Source organism: Rattus norvegicus, chromosome 19, assembly GCF_021556685.1.
Source record: "Rattus norvegicus strain SHRSP/BbbUtx chromosome 19, alternate assembly SHRSP_T2T, whole genome shotgun sequence".
NCBI lineage: Eukaryota > Metazoa > Chordata > Mammalia > Rodentia > Muridae > Rattus > Rattus norvegicus.
This window is the reverse complement of record NC_141552.1, coordinates 43,913,728-43,935,000: the sequence shown is the minus strand read 5'-3', so window position 1 is coordinate 43,935,000 and position 21,273 is coordinate 43,913,728. Positions and strand designations below refer to the sequence as shown.

Below are 21,273 nucleotides of genomic sequence, written 5' to 3'. Positions count from 1 at the left end.
AGGGGAAAATACACATCAGCAACTATTCCACTTTTATCCAGAAGGGAAATTCAAAGAGATAAAAGTTTGGAAGATGTCTTTCCTAACTAACAGAACAGACAAGTAACAGGTGACTTGGTCCTGTTGGAAAGTCACACACTCCTGATGTCGGTGCTGAGTGTTTCTGAACCGTTTGATGAATTAACCAGGTAGCCTGCCAGCATTCAGGGTCAAAGCGAACACACTGATGGCTAGTGACACTGTTAAAGGAAAACTCCTGGTGACACGGCATCCACTGGGTACTAGTTACACCCACCTACCTCCCTTCCTGTCAGCACAGCCAATGCTGCCATCTTTTCTTTTTGCTTTTTCTCTTGCCCCCTTAGGTTTTTTCATTTTTTTTACCTGTTTGTTTGTTTTTACCTTCTTAAACTTTTTTTTTTTTTCGGGGCTGGGGGAGGGTGCAGACTCCTATGTTGCCCAGGCTGGCATGCTCCATACAACTGCAAAACCTAGAAGGCTCTTTCCAGAGTGGAACAGCTGTGCCCACTTCTAGGAACCTTGGGGTTGTTGTAACAGTGCTGTGGTCTTCACCTGCTTTCCTTTATAAAGCCCTTCGTCCATCTGCACGGCCCTCTGCAGGCTTGCAACACTGCCCACCTACATCACCTTTTCCTCTCAGACCCTCCAGGCTGTCTGCTAGGCGGTGATTGAAACGCAAGTCTTGCCCTGCCGCCCACTTGCTGGAGACACTGCAGTGTGTCTGTTGCTAGGTCAGAGCCATGCTCCTAGCACTAGAGAGCACTCATCTCTCTCCATGTGGCTGTCCCCAAGCCATATGTGTGTGGTCTCTCGGGCTCCCCCACCCCCGAGTGTGTGTGTGTGTGTGTGTGTGTGTGTGTGTGTGTGTGTGTGTGTGTGTGTGTGTTTTGATAGGGATGGAGCCTAGAGAGGCTCGGGCATGCTACCACTCCAGCCCAGCCTTAGGATCAGGAACCCTCATGTCCCCTGTGTGAGCAGCAGTCTCTCTAACTCCATACATGCCCTGTGATCCTCAGTAGTCTTTATGCGAGGGCTAGGCATTAACCTCATCCTCACAGTTAACTTAAGACTTCCAAATCAGAAATGGCTTTTCCTTTGTTTGTTATAACGGCTTCTATACAAAGGGAACGTCCCTTTTTGTTACCTTGTGTGGAAAAGTTGATTAATTTATTCTCCTTCAGGCTACACATTAAGAAACAAACAAACCATAGTTCCCATATATTGAGCACTTGTCTGCACTGAAACTATGCAAAACACAGTCCCAGACTGACTCTTCTGTTTGGTCCTCCCAGCTCCTCGGTGGTGTGTGGATACTGCTGTCCCAACTAGAGACAAGAAATGGAGGCCCACACAAGTTAAGGACTTTGCAAGGTCACACAACCGCTAAGTAGTGTAGTGAGCTCTCGAGTTCTAGAGTACATGTGCCCATCCACCGTGATGTGTGACTTGCAGCTTTTGTGGTGATTGGTTCTTATCTGCTGAGTAACCCACAGCTTGGACACTTTTAAAGCCCATTTAGATCGCTCGCTATTCACAATATAGAAACAAAGCAGGCCAGTCAGAGTCGGTCAGTGTGGCCAAACAGTTAAGGTAGAACTGTATGACCCAGTGATGTATACGTTCCTTTAAAAACAATTCTCTTCCACTTTTATCTGCATACTGTCTCTTTAATATGTTTTAATCACTGTAACCGTCATCTAGGACCAAGCTTAGAAGGCTTCACCATGTGTAAGATTCTGGGGCTTCCATGCCCTGGGATCTGATCTTTGTCCTGCTTCTTCAGGCTACAGTCCTCCTGCCTTCAGGAAGGTCTGGTCAACCCCAGACCCTACTGGGAGGCAGGGGTAGGGCCCAGGGAAAGCATCCCCCTTTACGGGCTTCTGCTGTAGCTTCAGGTTTATCCAGCCTCCAACTTGCCTGAGGTAGGCCCAGCCAGGAGCTTCATTGCTGCCCACCTCATGCCCCATCTGGAGACCTTGTTATTGCCCGTGGCCTTGTTCCTCTGGTTGATTTTCTGTGATACATAAGTAGGGCTGCCCATTTCCCGGGAAGGACCCGGATGGATGCTATATAGCCCCTGTGACTGCAGTATTTTGTCTCGCCTTAAGACTTCACTGGGTTGGATGTGGTCACTGGGTTAGAGCCCCCGTGCTCACTGTGGCAATGCTGTGGGGGAAGATCCTGGAAGGAGTTCTATAACTGTACGGTGCTGCCAGCCGGGTCACTTGAGGCCCAGTCCTGCCCAGTTTGATCCTATTCTTTTCTGCCATGCTACAGCTTGAGCTAAAGCTTCTGAGGGCCCAGCCAGTTGTGGTCTGCAGTTCATGGGCCTAGGCTCCAGTCTCGTGTGCCTCCTGGATGTGCTGTTGGTGTCTGGGAGAGTCAGGTGACAGGTTATGGAACAGGCAGGTGGTTCCATCTACAGAGAAAGCAGAGACATTCTTTCTGATTCTGAGCCAGCAGTTATCTTCCTTCAAACCAGAGATCATGTGAACAAGGGAAAGTCCATCCAGCCACTGAGCTGACCCTGGACATGAGCTTTGCTGTGTTTCATGTCTGTTTTTGGGGCTGGAGGGAGGCTCAGTGGTTGCTAATGCTTGCTCTTGCAGAGGACAAGTTTGTGTCTCAGCACCCATGTCAGATGGCTCTCGGCCATCTGTAACTTCATCAGCCTCACTGTATCTGACACTGTCTTCTGGTCTCCACACGCATGCCTGCAGGCACACAATAAATCTATCCATAAAGGTAATGTTTTATATGTGGACCCTGAGGATAAAAACTGACCATGTGACACTTGCCTGTGACAACCTGCTCTCTTCCTGTTACAAGCATAGTCTCATATTTAAGTCTATAGCTTAAACATAATTGAAAAAACCTAAATGCAATGTATATTTTGTGTGTGTGCGTGTGTGCATGTGTGTGTGCATTTGGAGCAGGTGCTCTGGTTGTGTTGAGTAACTTTAATTTACTAACCCTTGCCCTTCCTCCCTTACCCCAGCCCTTTCTTTTCAGAAGACACATTTAGACAATCACCATTCACCTCCAATTCAAAAGATCTGCTGCCCGGTGAACCCGTGCTGCATGGGAGAGTCTCCGCTCCAGGTAAGACACCGCTGACGTTGCTTCCTCCATGGTGCGTAAGAAGAGCTTTTCTGAAATGTGTGTTTTCAGATGCTGGTGGCTTAGACACTGCAGCCACTCCTATGAGGTGGGTTTTAGAACCAAGGGAGAGATGCCGTTGAAACTGCCACAAAAGTGCATTAAAATAAAATGCAGACTGTGGTAACGCCTTTGTCTTCGTTTTAAGATCTGTTTATCCCTTCCTTGCAGACATTTTGTCCGTGGAGTGAATTTCTTTTTCTTTAACATAGAGAATAAGGACAGGGAGATGGCTCAATCAGTAAATTTCTAGATACACCTTCATGAGGACCCGGGTCTCATGCCAGCTCACACACATCCCGAGCCCCATGCTCACCTATAGTCACAGGGCTGCAGAGACCCCTGGTAGAGGACCCCGGGATGTGCGGAGCAGACAACCTACTCAGGTACAGCTCAGCTTCATGAAGACCCTGTGTCAAAACCTAAGGTGCAGAGCGGTTGAAGAAGACACTCAGTGTTTAGTTCTGGCCTACACGCATGTACGCACGCACGCACGCACGCACGCACGCACGCACACAGAAGGTATAACCTGAAAATAATGTGTCTGATGTGCTGTCAGTATTTCAGGAAGGCAGTGAGAGATGGGGGAGGCTGGGTAAAGATTAGCCGCAGCCGGTGGCTTCCACAAGCACCGCTGTGTCCAGGAAGGGACTTAGTGCAGCCAGCACACCTTGCCTCCCGGATTCCATCTCTCTTCTTAGACGGAGCACTTACTGCATCCAACCACACCTCGCAATCTCAGCCACCAACATGAGTCCCCACCTGTCCATTACTTCTCTTTTTTAGAGTCAAAGAGAAAGTATGTTCCTTTATCATGGCACGCCTGCCCCTCAGGATGTATGTGTGTAAGTGCATGTGTGATATGTGTGTGTTCACGATTGTTATGGGGCATCTCCCATCCCACCACCACCCTTCTCTCCTGGATGTTGACACTCAGCAGCACTCCATGATACCCGTTCTCATGCGTTTGAGCCTGAGAGCAGAACGGAAGACTGAGGCTGTGCATGTGTGTGCGTGTGTGCGCGCACGTGTGCATGAAGGGTTTTAATCGGGGTTATTGGCCCTGTAACTCTTTCCAGGGTCTAGTCTAAGTGCTGTCCACACCCCAGGAGCTCTGTTTCACAGAACAAGAAGAGCCGAGTAACTCGCAGTGCTCAAAGAGTTTGGTGGCTTCTTCTAAGTGCTGCTGTGAGCATCACAGTGTGTGTCGTGGAGTGGAAAGTCTGTCCTTTAACCTAAAAGTGTTAGGCAGAGCCATCTCTTGTCTCCACACAGCCAACCAAAGGCTAGCATTTTCTTTGGCTCTGTGTGAGGGGCATTTCTGTCCAGCCCCTGAAGGAAATACGGTCATGATGTAATGGTTGGTTCTCGGGACTGAGGAAATCCTGCCTAGATTTCTGTCTTTCTTCTCAGGCAGGGCCTCTTGGCTTGCTTGCTTCCTACCATGTCATTTGAAGAGCTATTATCCTGGTCCCCAAAATTATTGCCCTGCTGTTAAGTTGATGGATTGTGACTTTCTAATGTCAAAATAACTGCCTGGGAATTGCGTGCCAGAGTGCTGTGGCCCATACTGCCCGTATCCCATGATGCACACAGAGGCCCCGTCTGCTGGCATCACATCTGACTGAGCTGTGTTTAAGAAAAGGTCTTATGGGAGGGGCTGGGAGGAGCCAGGCCAGTGGGTGTTTAAGTGTGCACTGTGCGCAGGCGCTTTCTGTGGGGACAGCCTTGCATTCCATGTTAGATAAACTCACACTTTAAAGGCAGCTCTCATTGAGGGGAGATGGAGTGGACATCACTGGGATTTTAAACCTGCAAACTGACCCTCGTACTGAGCAGTCGGCCTGGTGTTGAACAGAGAGCCCTCTACAGGCAGCTAGGGACCAAAGGATCCTCATGTGTTCCCATTACCTAAGTCAATGAAGAAGGTGGACTTGGTCTTTTGGTGTGGAAGGTGTTCTGGAAATAGAAGTAAAATGAGAAGATTTAAAACGCCATGGTCCTTATCTGAAGACAGCACTGTCAAGAGAGCCCAGTGACCCCTAACTGGAGAAGACCAAACTTTGCAGTATAGAGACTCCAAGGGGAAACTCTCTTGCTTCACGTCTGGACTGTGCAAATGCCCACTATAACCTTGTGCCCTCTCCCTGCTCCCTTCCTATGGCTCCAAAGAGCAGAAGCCTCACGAATCTCTTTGCTGTGACCAAATACCTGACAGGACGCAGTGTATAGGAAGGTTTAGCTCATGGTTCAGATAGGATAGCTGTTGTAGAGCAGAAGGCCAGGAGCTAGGAGGTGCTTGGTCTGAAAGATCAGCTTTCTCTTCCCCTTCTCAGTTCAGCTTTGAGAGCCTGCACCTACATTCAAGGTGGGCATCACCTCCTCAGCTGATGCTCTGTGGAAAAGCCTGACAGACACACCCACAGGCTACCTTACTAATGCCCACATGTCCTCAAGCGTCCCAGCATATGTGGAGGTCAGAAGGTGGACTGCAAGATTCAGTTCTGTCTTCCAACATTCGGGTCGCAGGGGTCAAACCAGGTCAGCAAGCTTGGCTGCAGGTTGCTTTCCCACGACTGTCTCATTCCTCTGAAGAGGGTTCTTAGTCCAGTCAGGTTGAAAATAGGAGATGGCAGCCAGAGCCACCCACCAGTGTTTTTGAATGGACTATTTTAAATTATTGTTTTAATATTTATTTCATGTACATTGGTGTTTTGCCTGCATGTATATCTGTGTGACGTATTGGATCCCTTGGAACTAGAGTTATAGACAGTTATGAAATACCTTGTGGGTGTTGGGAATTGAACTAGGTTCCTCTGGAAGAGCAGCCAATCCTCTTAACTACTGAGACATCTCTCCAGCCCCTTGAGTGAACTATTTTTAAGTTGTCTCCCATTAGGTTTAGTGAGAACCTAATTTATATGACGAGGAGGGAGTTGGTGTGTTTTATTACTGAAATATTAGGTGATTGACTTCTGCTCCAGCGCTTCTGTTGGACTTTAAACAGTGGTGTGCACCACCTCACCATCCAGAAAGCAGAAAAGGTGTGAGTCTTAAAATACATCTGGACTCAAGGGTACTGCACAGATAGTCCCAATCCACACCTGGGCCCACTAAATCCAGTGCTAGGAACAAAGAGATTGACATTTCAGTTGGGGATCTTAACAGATCTAGCGTGAGTTGTGGGTGCCTCTAGAAAACCCTGTCCGGCATTTGAGCAGTAGAATCACTGGGGAAGGTGGGATTTTACAAAGTAGCTTCACAGGGAGGGCTCATGCAGTCCCAGGACAGCATCACTAATGAGTGCTTGGATAGAGACAGGAGAGGCCAGGCCAGAAAATTGACCGATCTGGGAAAGTGCTCAGTTTTGCAATCAAAAGGATAGTACAGAGATTGCAGGTAGTCGTGCAGAAACAGGGAGCCAGGAAGGAGATGGCTGGTGGAGAGGCAGGGGTGAGGAGGGCTGATGGGGAGGCAGGGGTGAGTGAGGAGGGCTGATGGGGACCAGGGGTGGGGATGGCTTTCTTTTTTATCTTTGTTGTACGGATAGGTACAAAGTAACTTGTCAGAGTATCACTTAAAGCTTCAAGGTTCTTAGAAATCTCCTTCTAGGTCATTTGCATGTCCCCATTAAAATATTATTTCAACTCTTTATTTCCTTAGCAAATTTATTTCCACAGGAAATGCAAGATTATGCCAGCCCTTTGGGTTTTCTTAGTCCCAGTTGGTGAATGGACTCACTGTGGCCAGTGGCATCTACCCTCTCCCTAGCACCTGCAGCATACACAGCGATGTTTCAACCGTCAACTTTGATAGATCACTATAAACTGCTGTCTTGGATCTGAAACGCCCTCAATGGCCTGTGTGTGCAGAAGGCTTGGTTCTCGGCTTCATGGTATTGGGAGGAGGTAGGACTTAACAGCTAGGGCCCAGTGTGAGGTCAGTGGACAGCTGTGCCAGGGGAACCTGAGGCCAGTTCTGTGTGTGTGCATTTGGGGCCTGAGTGGGGCAGCAGAGCAGGGTGAGGTTGGAGGGAAATATGGACTGTGAAGACTGGTACAGTTAGCGAGGCATCAGCAGATGGTATCCACAGCTCACAGCTGCCACCATCTCAGACACAGAAGAAGCACAGAGCCTCCCAATGCCTTGGCCGTGGCTGTTGCCAGTATTTCTAAAGCGGCTTTCCTGAGAACCAGACCCGACATTCTCACTTGCTGTGAACATTTTCAACTGAGGTAACATCGACATCCTTAATGATCATGAGATAAAAGTCATTGTCACTCTCTGTCAGTGGCATGGGGACATGGGACCCCTAAAGCTGTGTGTGGATTTATACTGGGTGGTAGGGCTTCTGCTGTGTTTGTACAGAGGAGTAAAGGAGCTTTCCTGTGAAACATGAGACGGAAATCTCAGGTGTGTGTGTCAGTGTACTTGTCTAATATCTAATGGCCTAGGTTGTGCAAGATATACATTAACTGAAGAAAGTCTGAAGCAGGGCATTTTCAGGGAGGACCATCATGGTGGAACCTGTGTCTGTTTTTCTCAACATCTTGCAGTGAGCAGGGCCCATTAAGGAAAAGTCTCAATAATGCCTGGAAACAATGTGGTCTTCAATTTTGAGTTATTATGATTTTGAAATCGCAGCAGGGTTTGCTCTGTATCGAGCCAGAAACCAGAAACACAACCAGAGTGGGTGTGAAGGAAAATGTGGGTCTCTGTGGGATTGATTCGTAGTGTTTGGAGTCTCTCGTGCTTCTGTTTGTTATTTCAGATGGAGCCAGGAATTAGATGATGTAAAACATTTGTAAATTCCTCCCCCATTCTCTCTCACCGTAAAAACACCACTTTGTTGTTATTTGTACTAAATCTGTAGGGAAAGAATAAAGAACATTAGCGCCCTTCCAAAAGGATGCTTTCTGAGTCAGCTGTGGGGTAACGCCGTTTTCTTCCTATCTTGGTGTGACAGGCAGAACTGGCTGTTCAGTGAAAAGATTGTTTTAGATATCATCTGCTGGCTTTGGGGAAATGGCTGTCACCGATGTGCTCACACATGAGCCCGGACTTGAGTTCTGATCTTCCACACCCACATGAAAGCCGGCGTGGTGGCACAGGTCTGTAACCCCCATCCTGGTATGTGGAGCAGATCCCCAGAGCTCACTGAGTGGCCGTTCTAGCCAATCAGTGAGCTCTAGGCTCAGGGAAGACCGTCTCCATCATAGTTGCCATAGCCACCTCAAAACAAAGTACTGTGGGGAGCAAGAGAAGAAAATACAGGATGCCAGGTTCTCCACATGCACATGTATGTACACATATTCCTATATACCTGCATACATGTGCACACACACAGGGCACACACATGCTACACCACACAGACAGAAACAGCAACATAGACAAATAAAAAGAGGGAGGAAGAGATGAGAGGAAGAGAGGAGAGTCATTGACGGAGCCTGTCCCATTCAATTCCGGATCCGTCTCTGCTCGCTGCCTGCCTGCCCATCTAAGGGAAGGGGAACAGAAGGCTGTGCTTACACTGCTGTGCTCTGGCTCCTCCAAGCCCCTGGAAGCACCATGTGCTGGAGATTAGTTTCCAGTTGATGGCACTCTTGGGAGGCAGTATGAACTTCAGGATACCACAAGGAGGGATTAGGTCACTGTAGGTAGCCTTTGGGAGGGGTTGGAACCCTGCCCCAGTCTTCCCTGTCTCCCTACTCCTATGAAGAGAGCAGCTGTATCTCACCGTGAGGCTTTCTCTATCTCACCATAGGAGCAAATGACAGCATCACTGAAACTCGAACAAAATAAATCTTCTCTATAACACGTTTCGCTTAGATATTTTGTCATAGTCTCAGGAAGCTGTGAACACTTTGTAAACTCAAAAATATATTGTGTGACAGTACCACCTACAAGTCACCCTTGCCCAACATGCTACTGCTTAGATCTAAAGGATTCCCTTGAGATGGTTGATTGAGAAGACACATTTTAAGTTATATGGCACTTGATGTATAGCAAAGACTTTCCTTCAGTCTTCCCAAATGGGTATATTCTTTTTAGGTTCCACCAAGTCATAGGCAATGATAGAACACAGAACACAGAATAATAGAACCCTTTTTTTTTAAGATACACAACTTTTTGATGAAACAGATTCTTTCTGTACAGAGAAAGAAACAAACGGATATCAAGGATCTCCTCTGCCAGGTGTGGGACATGTATCCTCTTACCTAACTGGGAGCAGCTCACCCAGAAGTGGGGATATCCTGCTGTGCGAGGCGATGCAGAGGCCGCACTAGTTCATTCCTGTGATGGAGTTGCTGAGTCAGCGCAAGAATTCAAAGCTAAATGTGTAGCCATGTGGGAGCCTGGAAACAGAAAAGCTTGCCTCCCTGATACTGGCCCCCACCCCAAGTGTCAGCATCATACATGTTAAAGGATGCTCCGCTCCCAGTAGAACTAAATGTAGGGCTTTATTAGGATACTTTGAGGAACATACATGAGCTCTCGGTGTTGTCGGTAGAATTCTAGTTTTATCCTATTCCCTGTCTTCCCTCTTTGCTTTAAGTGCCTAGTAATGCCATATCATTTGAAGTGTGTCTTCCATTTGGGACTTAAGCAATTACTTTGTTACCGCTTCCACTATTGCTGCTACTATCACTGCTGGCTCCACTACTACTACTATTGTCTGATGCCAGGGACTGGGCCTGGAGCCTCCCTCTGTACGCTAGGCAAGCCCTCCACTGGAACTCCAGCTTCCACAAACTCGAATGCCTCTCCTGTTTGTGGAAGTGGTTTTCTGAAGTTGTGCCCTATGTTTCTGATTAAAGCATGTACACAGAACTATGACAGTCTGCTCAGCAGGGCAGAAGGAAATGCTCTTGGCCGGGGTTCAGGAAAACTAGGGTTATCCTTAGTCCAGTTTCCAGTCGGAAGGAGTTAGACAGTCTCCAGGATCCTTCTAGGTCTTGTTCAGCCCAGAGTGCTGCCGAAGTCAAGGGCATTGTGGCACTAGCTGACCCCGGTTTCTCTCTGTTCAGTGGAGCTGATCCAGGGGAAATCAGAGTCTACTTGTGGTGCAGGAGTGGGTGGGGGCTTTCTCCCCTCACAGATTGCTGGGAAGGTAGAAGTCAGAACCTTTATTCCTGAAAGTCACAAAGGTGGGTTGTGGTGGTGACTAGGAGGAGCAGAGATCTTTTAGGCTGCTTGCGTGCACGTAGAGTTCTGTGAGAATTCATGGGGTTTATGACATCATGTGTACATCTGTCAGCCACTTGGCTTACTCAGATGTCGGTGCTGTGTGCACATGGAAAGGCCGTCAGTGGAAGTACACATTCACCTCAGACTTGACAGTGAGGAGGGACAGTGACAATAGACTTCAGCCTTACCACCTGTCCCTGGTTGGTTCTTGTCAACTTGACACAAGCTACAGTCAGCTGGGAAGAAGAGCCTAAACTGGGAAAACGCCTCCATCAGACTGGCTTGTAGGCAGGTCTGTGGGGTTTTTCTTGATTGTGGTTGATAGCAGAGTAGCCAGCTCACTGTGGGCAGTGCCCTCCCTGGACACAAGGTCCAGAGTGGTATAAGAAAGTAAGTCGAGCTATCATGGACCAAAAACAAGAAGCAGGCTCCTCCATGACTCCTGCTTCAGTTCCTGCCCTGATGCCCCTGATGATGCCCTACAGGCTGTAAAGCAAAATGAACCCTTTCCTTCCCAGTTGCTTTTGGTCATGGTCTTAATCACTGCAGTACAAAAGTAACTAAGACACAACCTGCCAGTTTCCAGGCCATTCCTGTTTGAAGCAGGAGCTGAAGGGAGCTCATGTAGGTCAACACATCCCCTGTCTGCTGTACTGCACATCTGGAAATTCCCACACCACAGGAAGCATTCCACTGGGTGCTTTCAAGATAAGCTAAGGCTGGTGAGGCTGTTTCTCAGAGGGAGAAAGTTTTATAGCCATGGATTGTCGTAACCTAATGTTTCTGAGGGCAAAAGCTGTGTGCTCATGGCTAGCCCAGCTGTCCCTTGCCAGGGTCTGGGTTAGCGTAGATGTATTCAGAAGAGAACTGTTGGCTCCATTCAGTGCTATGCACAGAGAAGGGTCTTTCATTAGTCTCTGTTAAGTTGGTGTCTGACTTAGCCCTTCTCAGACACTTAAGTAATTACCGAGTTACATCACTGGTCTCTGTAAGAGAAAAATTGTGTATCCATGCACTAGAATACAGGGCTTTGGGAGGAGGGGGCAGTAAATTCTCTCAAACAAAATTCACATGCAGTTTAAGTACCTTGCCTGAGGTATGTTCAAAGCCACAGCAGATGAAACTTTGGCCAACCCCATGTACTTGCACTGGTAAGACTGGGCATAGCTTGAGTAATCTGATGCCACAGTTAGTCCAGTTAGCCGCCTGTGACTCTCAAGTGTGTACCTGGTAGAAGATGACAATATCCAGAAGCCCTTAACAACCCAGTGTGAGGACTTGACCTTTCAGGCACAGATGACCCTCTGAGGGCTGTGGCCTGACACAGTGTTTCCTCTGAGCAGTTCAAATGCATACGTACATGCTCAGATGCAGTATTCAGAACACTATCGCTTCAGCTAAGTTTCTGCTTTTGCAAAGACTTCAGATTGCTTGAGAATGAATAGAGCTATAAAAGCCAAATTCTTAAATCTGTCTAGTAGATAATGGATAGGATTTGTTTGAAAATTGCAACGTAGTGACCCTGCCTGGGTTTGGGACTGCCTAATTCAATCTACAAGGCCTTTTTTATATATACACTATGTCCTTCCAACTCCTTTGCTCTCAAAAATACATAGTCTGATGTCACACAATTTCTTCTCTGTATTTATTCCTTTTCAGGGCAGCAACTGCCCTCCAGTACCCAGGGCTGAAAATAAAGAAGGGGGACAGTCTCTTCACAAACTAGATCATCTCTTTTCAGTCAAACAAACCCATTCTGTTTTCCATTTGTAGGACGAATGACCGCCTCACTGTTGGAAAGGCAACCCCCACCACAGCCTGGCCCTTCTCTAGATAGAGCCATCAATGGGTCTTCCCCCCTCCACACACTGATTCATTCTCTCTCTCTCTCTCTCTCTCTCTCTCTCTCTCTCTCTCTCTCTCTCTCTCTCTCTCTCGTTTCCTGCTTCACTTATCAAGCTAGTTAAAATTTCTGTTCTCAGTTATCCAGAAAAGAAAGGTGTTAACCCTGCGTGCAGAGGGTGGCCCTCCTTTGCTTTTAACTTTAGGTCCACACAACATCCCTAGGTAATTAGTTGGGACATCCCTGATAAAGGTCCCTGGGGCTCTTTAAATGGATGAGGTGCTAAATAAGCACACAATTTCTCCCACCCTGTACTTTCTCCAGACCTCATTTCTAGAGAAGTGGAGGAGGAAAAGGGAAGGGGCCTTACATATCTCCAGTCTTAGCAGCAACATTGTCACTACTCACTCAAATGCACCCTGGGTTTAGAAACCCTTAGTTTGGCTTTCCCTTAGAAGCAGATTTTGGGCAAATACTTGAGTATATTTATTTTCATATTTTAGAAGAAAGACCAGGAAACTCTGTTAGGAGTATAAGGATGCAGAGTCAATAACACCAGCTTTACAAGACAACTTGCCGATGTGGACCCGAGAGATTAATGTCCCTGTTCTTATGGTTGGTATCTGAGATGCCTCCCCAAGAGTCTGTGTGTTAAAGGCTTGGTCCCTGCCCTCTGGTGCTATTAGGAGGCAGGACTAGTGGAAGGAGGTTAGATCATTGGGGACATGAGCTAGTAGAGGTTACTGGCTTCCAGGAAATCACATCCTGTGTCTGTCTCTTCACTTCTAGCCACCTTTAGTTGAGTGGCTCCCTCTGCTGTACGCACTCACTGTGGTGAACTGCCTTTGTACAGATTCAATGGTCACGTCCCCCTGGACAGAACTTCTGAGGTCAGAACAAACTTTTCCTTGTAAGTTGACTGTCTCAGCTATTTTGTCACAGAGACAGAAAGTTGGCTAGGAAACTAGGAAGCCATGTGGACAGATGCACATCAGAGTCTTCTACCGGACATATGTGAGCTGGGGGTCTTCTCAGGGGCTTATCAGTTGGAAGTGTTCTCAGAACATTATTTCCCCACTCCCTGAGCTAACACATCAGTAGGCTAAACAAGTGTCAGTAGACTCAGAAAGGCCTTGGGAACCATATGGAGGGGCTGGGTGTGAAAAGTCAGCTGGAAAGGCTGAGGAGACACGAAGGAATTGCAAACATCTAAAAGCACACATGGAAGCTTCTTTAGAAGCTCCTTGTTAGACATAAAGTAGACTAGAGTAGACATTGTCTCACCAGATACTAGTGCCCATTGTAGCCGCTCAAGAGCTCTCTGGGGGAGAGGACAGTGCTGGGGAAATAGTGTCATTGGCGGTGTGGCAACTCAAAAACTCAGGAGCCTGAGGTAGCGGGAAGGTTTCTCAAGTTCAGGGCAGCATAGTAAGACCCTGTCCCTTAAACCAGGGAGTCTGGGAGAGTCTGGGTTCTGTTTCCAGCACCACTACACCCCCTAAAAAGAAAGAAAAGAAAAAACTAATTATTATTGTACAGCAGCAGTAGTATCAAATATTTAAGAGAGAGTTCTCAATAAACCTCTCCTTACTTGGTACAGATCCACTTTGCTTTTTGGCTTTTGTTTCTTTGTTTTTCACAGGTTAAAATAGATCCCTTTAAAGATAGGTATGTGAGAAAGCCCTCTGTCCCTGTAGTTGATCCCCATCTAAGGGTGATGACGAGATCATGGGAGTGTAGGGTTCCCTGGCTTCTGTGTGCATTTTCTCACCAGAGGTGCAGAGCCAGTTCCAGTAGTGAGGCTGGAGGGCACCTCTGGGGCAGGCAGGGAGACGGAAGTGTAAGACCTCAGCACAGAAGCCTGAGGTTTGAAGTAGTGCAGCCAGGTGTGGTGGTCTGCTTCAGCAGCTCAAGAGGCTGAGGCAGCATCATTGCTTAAACCTAAGAATTCTAGACTAGCCTGGGCAACATACTGAGAATTTGTCTAAAAACAATTTGAAACCCTAATACAGATTTTGATATGCCCCAAGTTTATTATTTTTTGTGATTATAATTTTCCGGTCATAAAACTATGTCATCAAGTCCCATATTAAAAAGTTTAGAATTGTTTCAAATAAATAATTCAAGTTCTCATCTTTAAGCTAACAGTGTTTTTTTTTTAACTTTTTTATTCCGTGAGATTTTTAATGTAAAACACTTTATTGAAGAACAGCTCTTGTGTGAACAGCAGCCAATCATAGAAGAACCTCTCAGAAACACTTACAGAGAAGTGTGTGAGACAGATTTGAATTCAGGGTGAATTTCTATAAAATTTGGACAACCCATGAAATGGTAATTTCTTTTTTTTTTTCTTTTAAGTTATTAAAAAACTGTTTGTGACATTTTCTTCTTGCTTTGGAAATATTTCCCATGGCGCATCTAACATTTTCCCCAGTTGTCTGTTCCTCCTGAAGAGAGTGAGTCTCCTGAAGCTGCCAGGTTCTGTCTCCCGGGCTTATGGTCTCTCTTCCCTTCTCTGTCCCCTCCAGGGACAGGTGCTACTGAAGTCAGATATGTTCACATGGACTGGGCCACTTCTGCACGGCTGTGTGCTTCTGCATGCTGACTTACCTAGCTTTTTACCTTCCCTTTTCCTGTCTGGACCCACTGTGGAACTTAGGGGAGACGAGGTTTGAATGAGACACACTGGTTTGAAATGAGAGGTAAAGGTGACTTCTACGTGGCAGATGAGGTACTCCGTGTAAGCTCGTGAACTTAGGGGCCAGCATTGTACTCTGTGATGTCAAGCTACAGATAGGCTGAAGCAAGTAACTTGGATGTGTGAGACCCGAAGGTGGGCAGGACGAAGGGCAGAAACAACCTGGGTGTCTGAAGGCTGGGGACTGGGCACCAAAGCAGGGAGCTAAAGGAAAACGCCAAGCCATTTCAAGAGAATGAGCAGCTAAGGGAATTTATTTCAAAACATGTATTGTTAGATTTCAAAGAAAATAAGAACTGGCCGCAGGCAGCATGTTCTACTCGGCTTTGGTTGTTATTGATATTGTTTTTGTTTTTTAACAGTACCCCGTGTGCGTCCATCTGTTTGTATGTGCGTAGGTGATGTCTCCACAGACAGGAAAACTGATCAGAGACCACAAAGATGAGGCTCTTGAGTGAGAAGTGTTCTTGTTTAGTGTATGTTCACTCTTCCTCTTCTTGGGAGATTTGTTTGTTTGATAATTGGCTTTTACATATGTGATAGTGAATAACCCAAGATTAAATGAATTACTAACATTTAATAAAACCATAATTCTGGGCAGGTTTTTCCACAGTGAGCTCCTCAGCTGTTACTAGAGGTCAGAGTCAAATGAGATTGTTTTCTGTCGGTCAGGAACATACAGCAGGGCTGGGGAGATGGCGCATCGGGTCAAGTGCTTGCTGCTCTCACACAAGGACTTGAGTTTGGATCCCCAGGACCCACTTAGAAGCTTAATGCTGTGTCCCTATTATCCCATCACGAGAGGAGCGCTGCCCTGGACAGGCTGTCTAGCCAAGCAAGGCGTCTAGGTTCAGTGACAGATCCTGTCTCAAAAAATAAGCAAAGGACAATGTAGAGTTGGACACACGTGCAGTGCGACTGCAAACGTGCAGCACACACTCCAGGGTCACCTGACGTCGTCTTCTGTGAAAACTCGCACACACATAAAGACACCAAGCAGGGTGAATTGGAAATGCTGGCTTTGCCTCAGTGGAGTTGAAATGCAAGAACCTTTTACATTTCTGGCTTACATTTTTATGATAAATATATATTAGTCTCATGGCCAGAAAAATCTCAGTACAGTGTTTTCTTCTTGGGCAAAGGGATATTTGTCTTAAATGTTGTCATACTGGGTGCACGCCACCAAACCTGGAAGTCTCTGTCAAAAGATTATGCCTGACCCCAGGAGAAAAATAGTTCCAAGATAACACAATTTAGTTAGCTGTTTAGAGCTAGACAGGATGAAAATATTATTTTATTTTGTTTGTTTTTTAATAGTGCATAGGGGATATTATGATCACAGAATACATCCATCTGGTGTTAAAATACTTTAGACTAAGAAGTATTTTAGTCCGAGTTCTGTGTTGGTTGGTCTCACTGCCCTCTCCAGAGCTCCTCGGTCTCTGGGTACTTACCTTTTCCATGCTTGCCCTTGGGGCTTTCTGGTCAGAATGGCTCATCCAGCTTCAGAGAGGTCCCCCTTAGTACCCAGGACTGCCTCACCCAGAGCAGCCAGTGCTTCAGTAGCTTACGGACATGCAATTCAGGACTGGTGACTGGCACCTCATGCCCGTTATCAGGGCAACTGTCGCTTAGAGAAAGAGAAGGAGCCAGAAAACAGTGTAAGGAGAGAGCAGCAGCAGTCTGCGGAGGGCAAGTTTGAAGAAAAAGATAAATCCAGTTCTTGGCTGCAAGTCTTTGCTGGAGTACAGCAGAGGGAACAGTTGGCACTGTGGTTTAAGTGACCATTTTGAAGTAAGGTGACTTTAAGAAGCAAGATGACTCACACCAGTCATTAGTTTTGCATATACTATGTGGGCAGTTGCCAAGAGAAAAGTGAAGAAGTGTACTTTAAAAAGTAAAGAAATATAACTCTTACGAATGCTTTTAATGTGTAGGAATATATTCAGTATGTGATGGTTATTTTTGACACTATTTTTGGTCAAATTGGTTTTCATTTCTTTGAAAAATGTTAATTTTTAAAGTACGACAGTCCATCTTCCAACTGTTACTTTCTATCACTGGAGAATGTGGTATTTTAAAAATACCACTCCTGTGTGCGTTAACTCGCCTTTGGTTCCATCCCTTCATAGTAATTACATTTTTTTTTTTTTTTTAAGAAAAGCCATTGGGCCTGAGGTACACCAGAATGTCTGTTGCAGTTGGTCTCTGGGTGGTGATAGCAGCAGCTGTGACTTCTGTGGCCCCTCACCCTACTCCACTTGCCCTTGAAATTCTATGATTATAAAACATGTTTATAAAGAAAAGTAAATATATTACTGGGAATAAGAGGTTGAAGAAGAAAGATAAGATTCGTGTTGCCCTGAATTCTAGGCTGTGAGAGTAACAGTGATTTTGGCCGCAGACAGGGCGGGTCTCTCCTAGAGGCCTCTAAATGCCTTGTATAGCAATGAGCAAGTTTTGGTAAAGCTTTTTAGACATCATCTCATCCCGTAAGTTATTTAAAAAGAGCTGTGAAGTACTCATGAACTACAACTCTGACAAAAATCACATGGACCAGATTGGAGATTTACCAAGCTCACCCAAGGAAAGATGCCAATTCGAGGGTGGGTACTTATTTTTAACCTTACAAGTTTAACCTTCCAAGATGGATTAATTAAATTTACTTCAGGGTACCAGCTATTATACAAGAACCTCAATCTTCACTAACTTGCTTGTCAAAAATAGTATGTTCAGTGCGTCCGTCTGTGGTGTTCTTACACTGCCCCGTTGGTCTCCTAAGTACCATTGACTCAGGTTTAATTAAAGGCGGGCTGCAGATGGAGAGTGTTTTCAGTAGTCACAGAAAGAAGTGCCGTGAGCGTTCAGATCTCTCTGCATCTGTTTAATTTCCTATCCAAGAAGTCACTTAGAAAAAAGATCTCAGTGGCTGCAGACCGGGCCCATAGACTGCTCCTCAGACTGTTTTCATTCCATCAGGGACAGGAGATAATGAGATGCTATAAAATGAATTCAATACAAAAGGATCTGAGCGTCCTTGAAGATTTAACGAGCACTGTGAGAAGCTTTTGAGATGTGTGTACACTGGGACGAGAAGAAAGTTCATTCACTCCTTCTACATATACACCACAACACACATGCAGGACCTGGTGCAGACCCCCGCAGGTCTCATGCTTGCTGTTCCAGTCTCTGTGAGCCTGTGTGAGCCCTGCTTAATGGATTCAATAGGCCATGTTCTCCTAGTGCCCTCCACCCCCTCTGAATTCTGCGGCCTTTCCTTCCTTCCTTCCCAAGCTCTGAGGAGAGGGCCCCAATGGAGACCTCCAGTATAGACTCTCTGCATACTGTCTGGCTGTGTGTGGCTGTGAGTATAGAGAGTATCATTAGGAATCACCTCATTGGTTTTTGGATATTGTCTTTTCTTTTGCCCATTGTGTTTGGTTCTACCCTGGGTCTCTGGTTCCTGCTGGCCATCCAGTCAGTGCTAGGCCTGGGCTCCCTCTCTTGGTATGGGCCTCAGGTTAAACCAGATGTTGTTTGACCACTTCCACAAGTTCTGCTCCACCACTGCCCCAGCACATCTTGCAGGCAGGACAGATTGTAGGTCAGAGGTTTTGTGAATGGGTTGGTGTCCGTGTTTCTCTTTCCGTGGTCTGCACAGTACCTTCTTGCACTAAAGAGACTAGAATATAGGGGTAAAGGATCCATGTAGGCACAAGTTTGCCCTCTCTACAGGGCCTTAGCCTAACCCTAATTAGCCCCCGCCCCCAGAGACCCACCTCCAAATACCAGCATGTGAATTGGAGAGACCTATCCAAATCCTGGCAGATGTCTTCAAAGCAAAAGAAGGAAGAAGGAAGGGGGTAGGTATTCCTTAAGCAGGTGTCATTCCAGCAGCCAGGTGAAGCTCGGATCTGCTTTGTGGGAGAGTGTTACAGTAAAAAAAGTCTGTCAGACACTGGGAGGTGAGACTGGAGGGAGGAATGGGAGACAGCCTTCTGCCCAGGTGTGCAGAGACAGCTTTTTGCCCAGGTGTGCAGAGAGATAGCCTTCTGCCCAGGTGTGCAGAGAGATAGCCTTCTGCCCAGGTGTGCAGAGACTCAGCCTTCTGCCCAGGTGTGCAGAGACTCAGCCTTCTGCCCAGGTGTGCAGAGAGATAGCCTTCTGCCCAGGTGTGCAGAGAGATAGCCTTCTGCCCAGGTGTGCAGAGACTCAGCCTTCTGCCCAGGTGTGCAGAGAGATAGCCTTCTGCCCAGGTGTGCAGAGACTCAGCCTTCTGCCCAGATGTGCAGAGAGATAGCCTTCTGCCCAGGTGTGCAGAGAGATAGCCTTCTGCCCAGGTGTGCAGAGACTCAGCCTTCTGCCCAGGTGTGCAGAGAGATAGCCTTCTGCCCAGGTGTGCAGAGAGATAGCCTTCTGCCCAGGTGTGCAGAGAGATAGCCTTCTGCCCAGGTGTGCAGAGAGATAGCCTTCTGCCCAGGTGTGCAGAGACTCAGCCTTCTGCCCAGGTGTGCAGAGAGATAGCCTTCTGCCCAGGTGTGCAGAGACTCAGCCTTCTGCCCAGATGTGCAGAGAGATAGCCTTCTGCCCGGGTGTGCAGAGAGATAGCCTTCTGCCCGGGTGTGCAGAGACGCAGCCTTCTGCCCGGGTGTGCAGAGACGCAGCCTTCTGCCCGGGTGTGCAGAGCCAGTTGGAACGTTTCAGCAATAGACTGGCTTGATCTCACTTTTCTTTTTTTTTTTCTGACTTTGTTTAATCTTTAAAGCCTAAATAAAGTTCCCTAAAAGAATAGAGGCCTGCCTGTACAGAGGCAGTGGAGGTGGGCTGAGCCATTTTCTGGTAATAGATGGAATCCTTTTCTTAGTTACAGTTTCTATTGAAATGCCATGACCACAAATGAAGTTGAGGAGGAAAGGGTTTCTTCAGCTTACACTTCAACATTGCTGTTCATCACCAAGGGAAGTCAGGCCAGGAACCTGGAGGCAGGAGCTGATGCAGAAGCTGTGGAGGGTGCTGCTCACTCCCCTGCTCCCTGCTTCCTTATAGAACTCAGGACCATCAGCCCAGGAGTGGCCCCACCCACAGTGGGCGAGGTCTCCCCCTTGATCACTAATTGTGGATCTCATGGAGGCATTTCCTCAACTGAGGCTCCTTCCTCTCCGATGGCTGTAGCTTGTGTCAAGTTGACACACAATCAACCAGCACTTTAGTAATCAGCTAATTACAGATAAAGAATACTGCCCAATATTTATGTTATTCAACTTTATTACTAAATTATAAAGGGTTTTCCATTTTATTAAGGCTGGTTGAAGTTTGAATGTTTCCCCCTTTAATCTGTTTAAGAAAGGCATGCATAGATCATTCCGTTAACATTAGAGGGCTCAGAAAATTATAACACTTAGATTTCAGGAGAAGACAAAGCCATTGTTTAGAATTGCTTTTAGAAAAGTCAATGCCTTCATCAGAAAGGAACTTGGCTTCACAGAATTCATTGGATTATCTCTACAGAGGTCTGACTTGGCCAATAAAATGTGAATCTCTGTTAACTAGTGCTTTACGAACATGCCTGGAGTCATTTGTGTGTATGTGTTTATCCAGAACTGCCACAGAAGGGGTGATCTACCATACCCAAACCCCTAATGGTGTCCTTTCCTAGATGTTACACCAAATTATAACGGGCAAGACAACATCTGGGTATTTGCAGTGGAGTTTCCCTAGTGTTTGTTGTCTACCTGTTGCAGCTCCCTGTTGGGCTGCATGAGTGTGCATCTTCTATAGTGAGGGGCTTAGCTGTGCCTGGTTCATGGGAGAAGTGCTTAGTGATAAGTTGTTTTGTTTGTCAAGCTTAGAAAACTACCAAGAACCAAACCACTAACACCCTGGCCTGTGAGAATGTTTACTATGAGTACTGTAGTAAACTATACCATGAAGCCCTTGCTGTGAAGGGCTCAGTTCAGGATGCTTCCCAGCTAACTGTGCTCTTCCCTCACCTTCCTTCATGATCCTCAGATTTCAGTCTCCCTTTAAATCTTGCATCTGGGGACATAGGAGGCTTTTTGCTTGCCTAGCACACAAGAGGCCATGCATTGAAGCCCCACCACTGCATAAGCAGATGTGGTGGTACATACCTGTTTCCCCAGCTCTAGAAGGAGGAAGCAGGGGACCAGAAAGTCAGAGTCATCATCAGTGATATTTGGAGTTAAGGCCAACTTGAGTCGCACAAGAGCCTGTGTCAAAACTACATTAAAATGTTGTGATGTTTATAGTGGCTGAGAAGTGAGTTCTTCATAGGCTTTTCAAGACTTGCTTAATGCATAATTTCATTAAGTGGTTTAAATGTGCTTCAGCCAACAGGGCAGAGCAG

The 21,273-nt window shown here is 46.7% G+C and overlaps 1 protein-coding gene across 11 annotated transcripts in view; it reads left to right on the top strand.

Moving 5' to 3' along the window:
• The window catches only part of Zfp827 (zinc finger protein 827), a 166,594-nt gene that overhangs the window by 108,789 nt on the left and 36,532 nt on the right, over nucleotides 1-21,273 (top strand). For all 11 annotated transcript variants that reach the window (XM_087594123.1, XM_087594122.1, XM_087594120.1 and 8 more), the window contains 1 exon segment: nucleotides 3,020-3,123. In XM_087594123.1, the coding sequence (XP_087450249.1) occupies nucleotides 3,020-3,123 (104 nt within the window).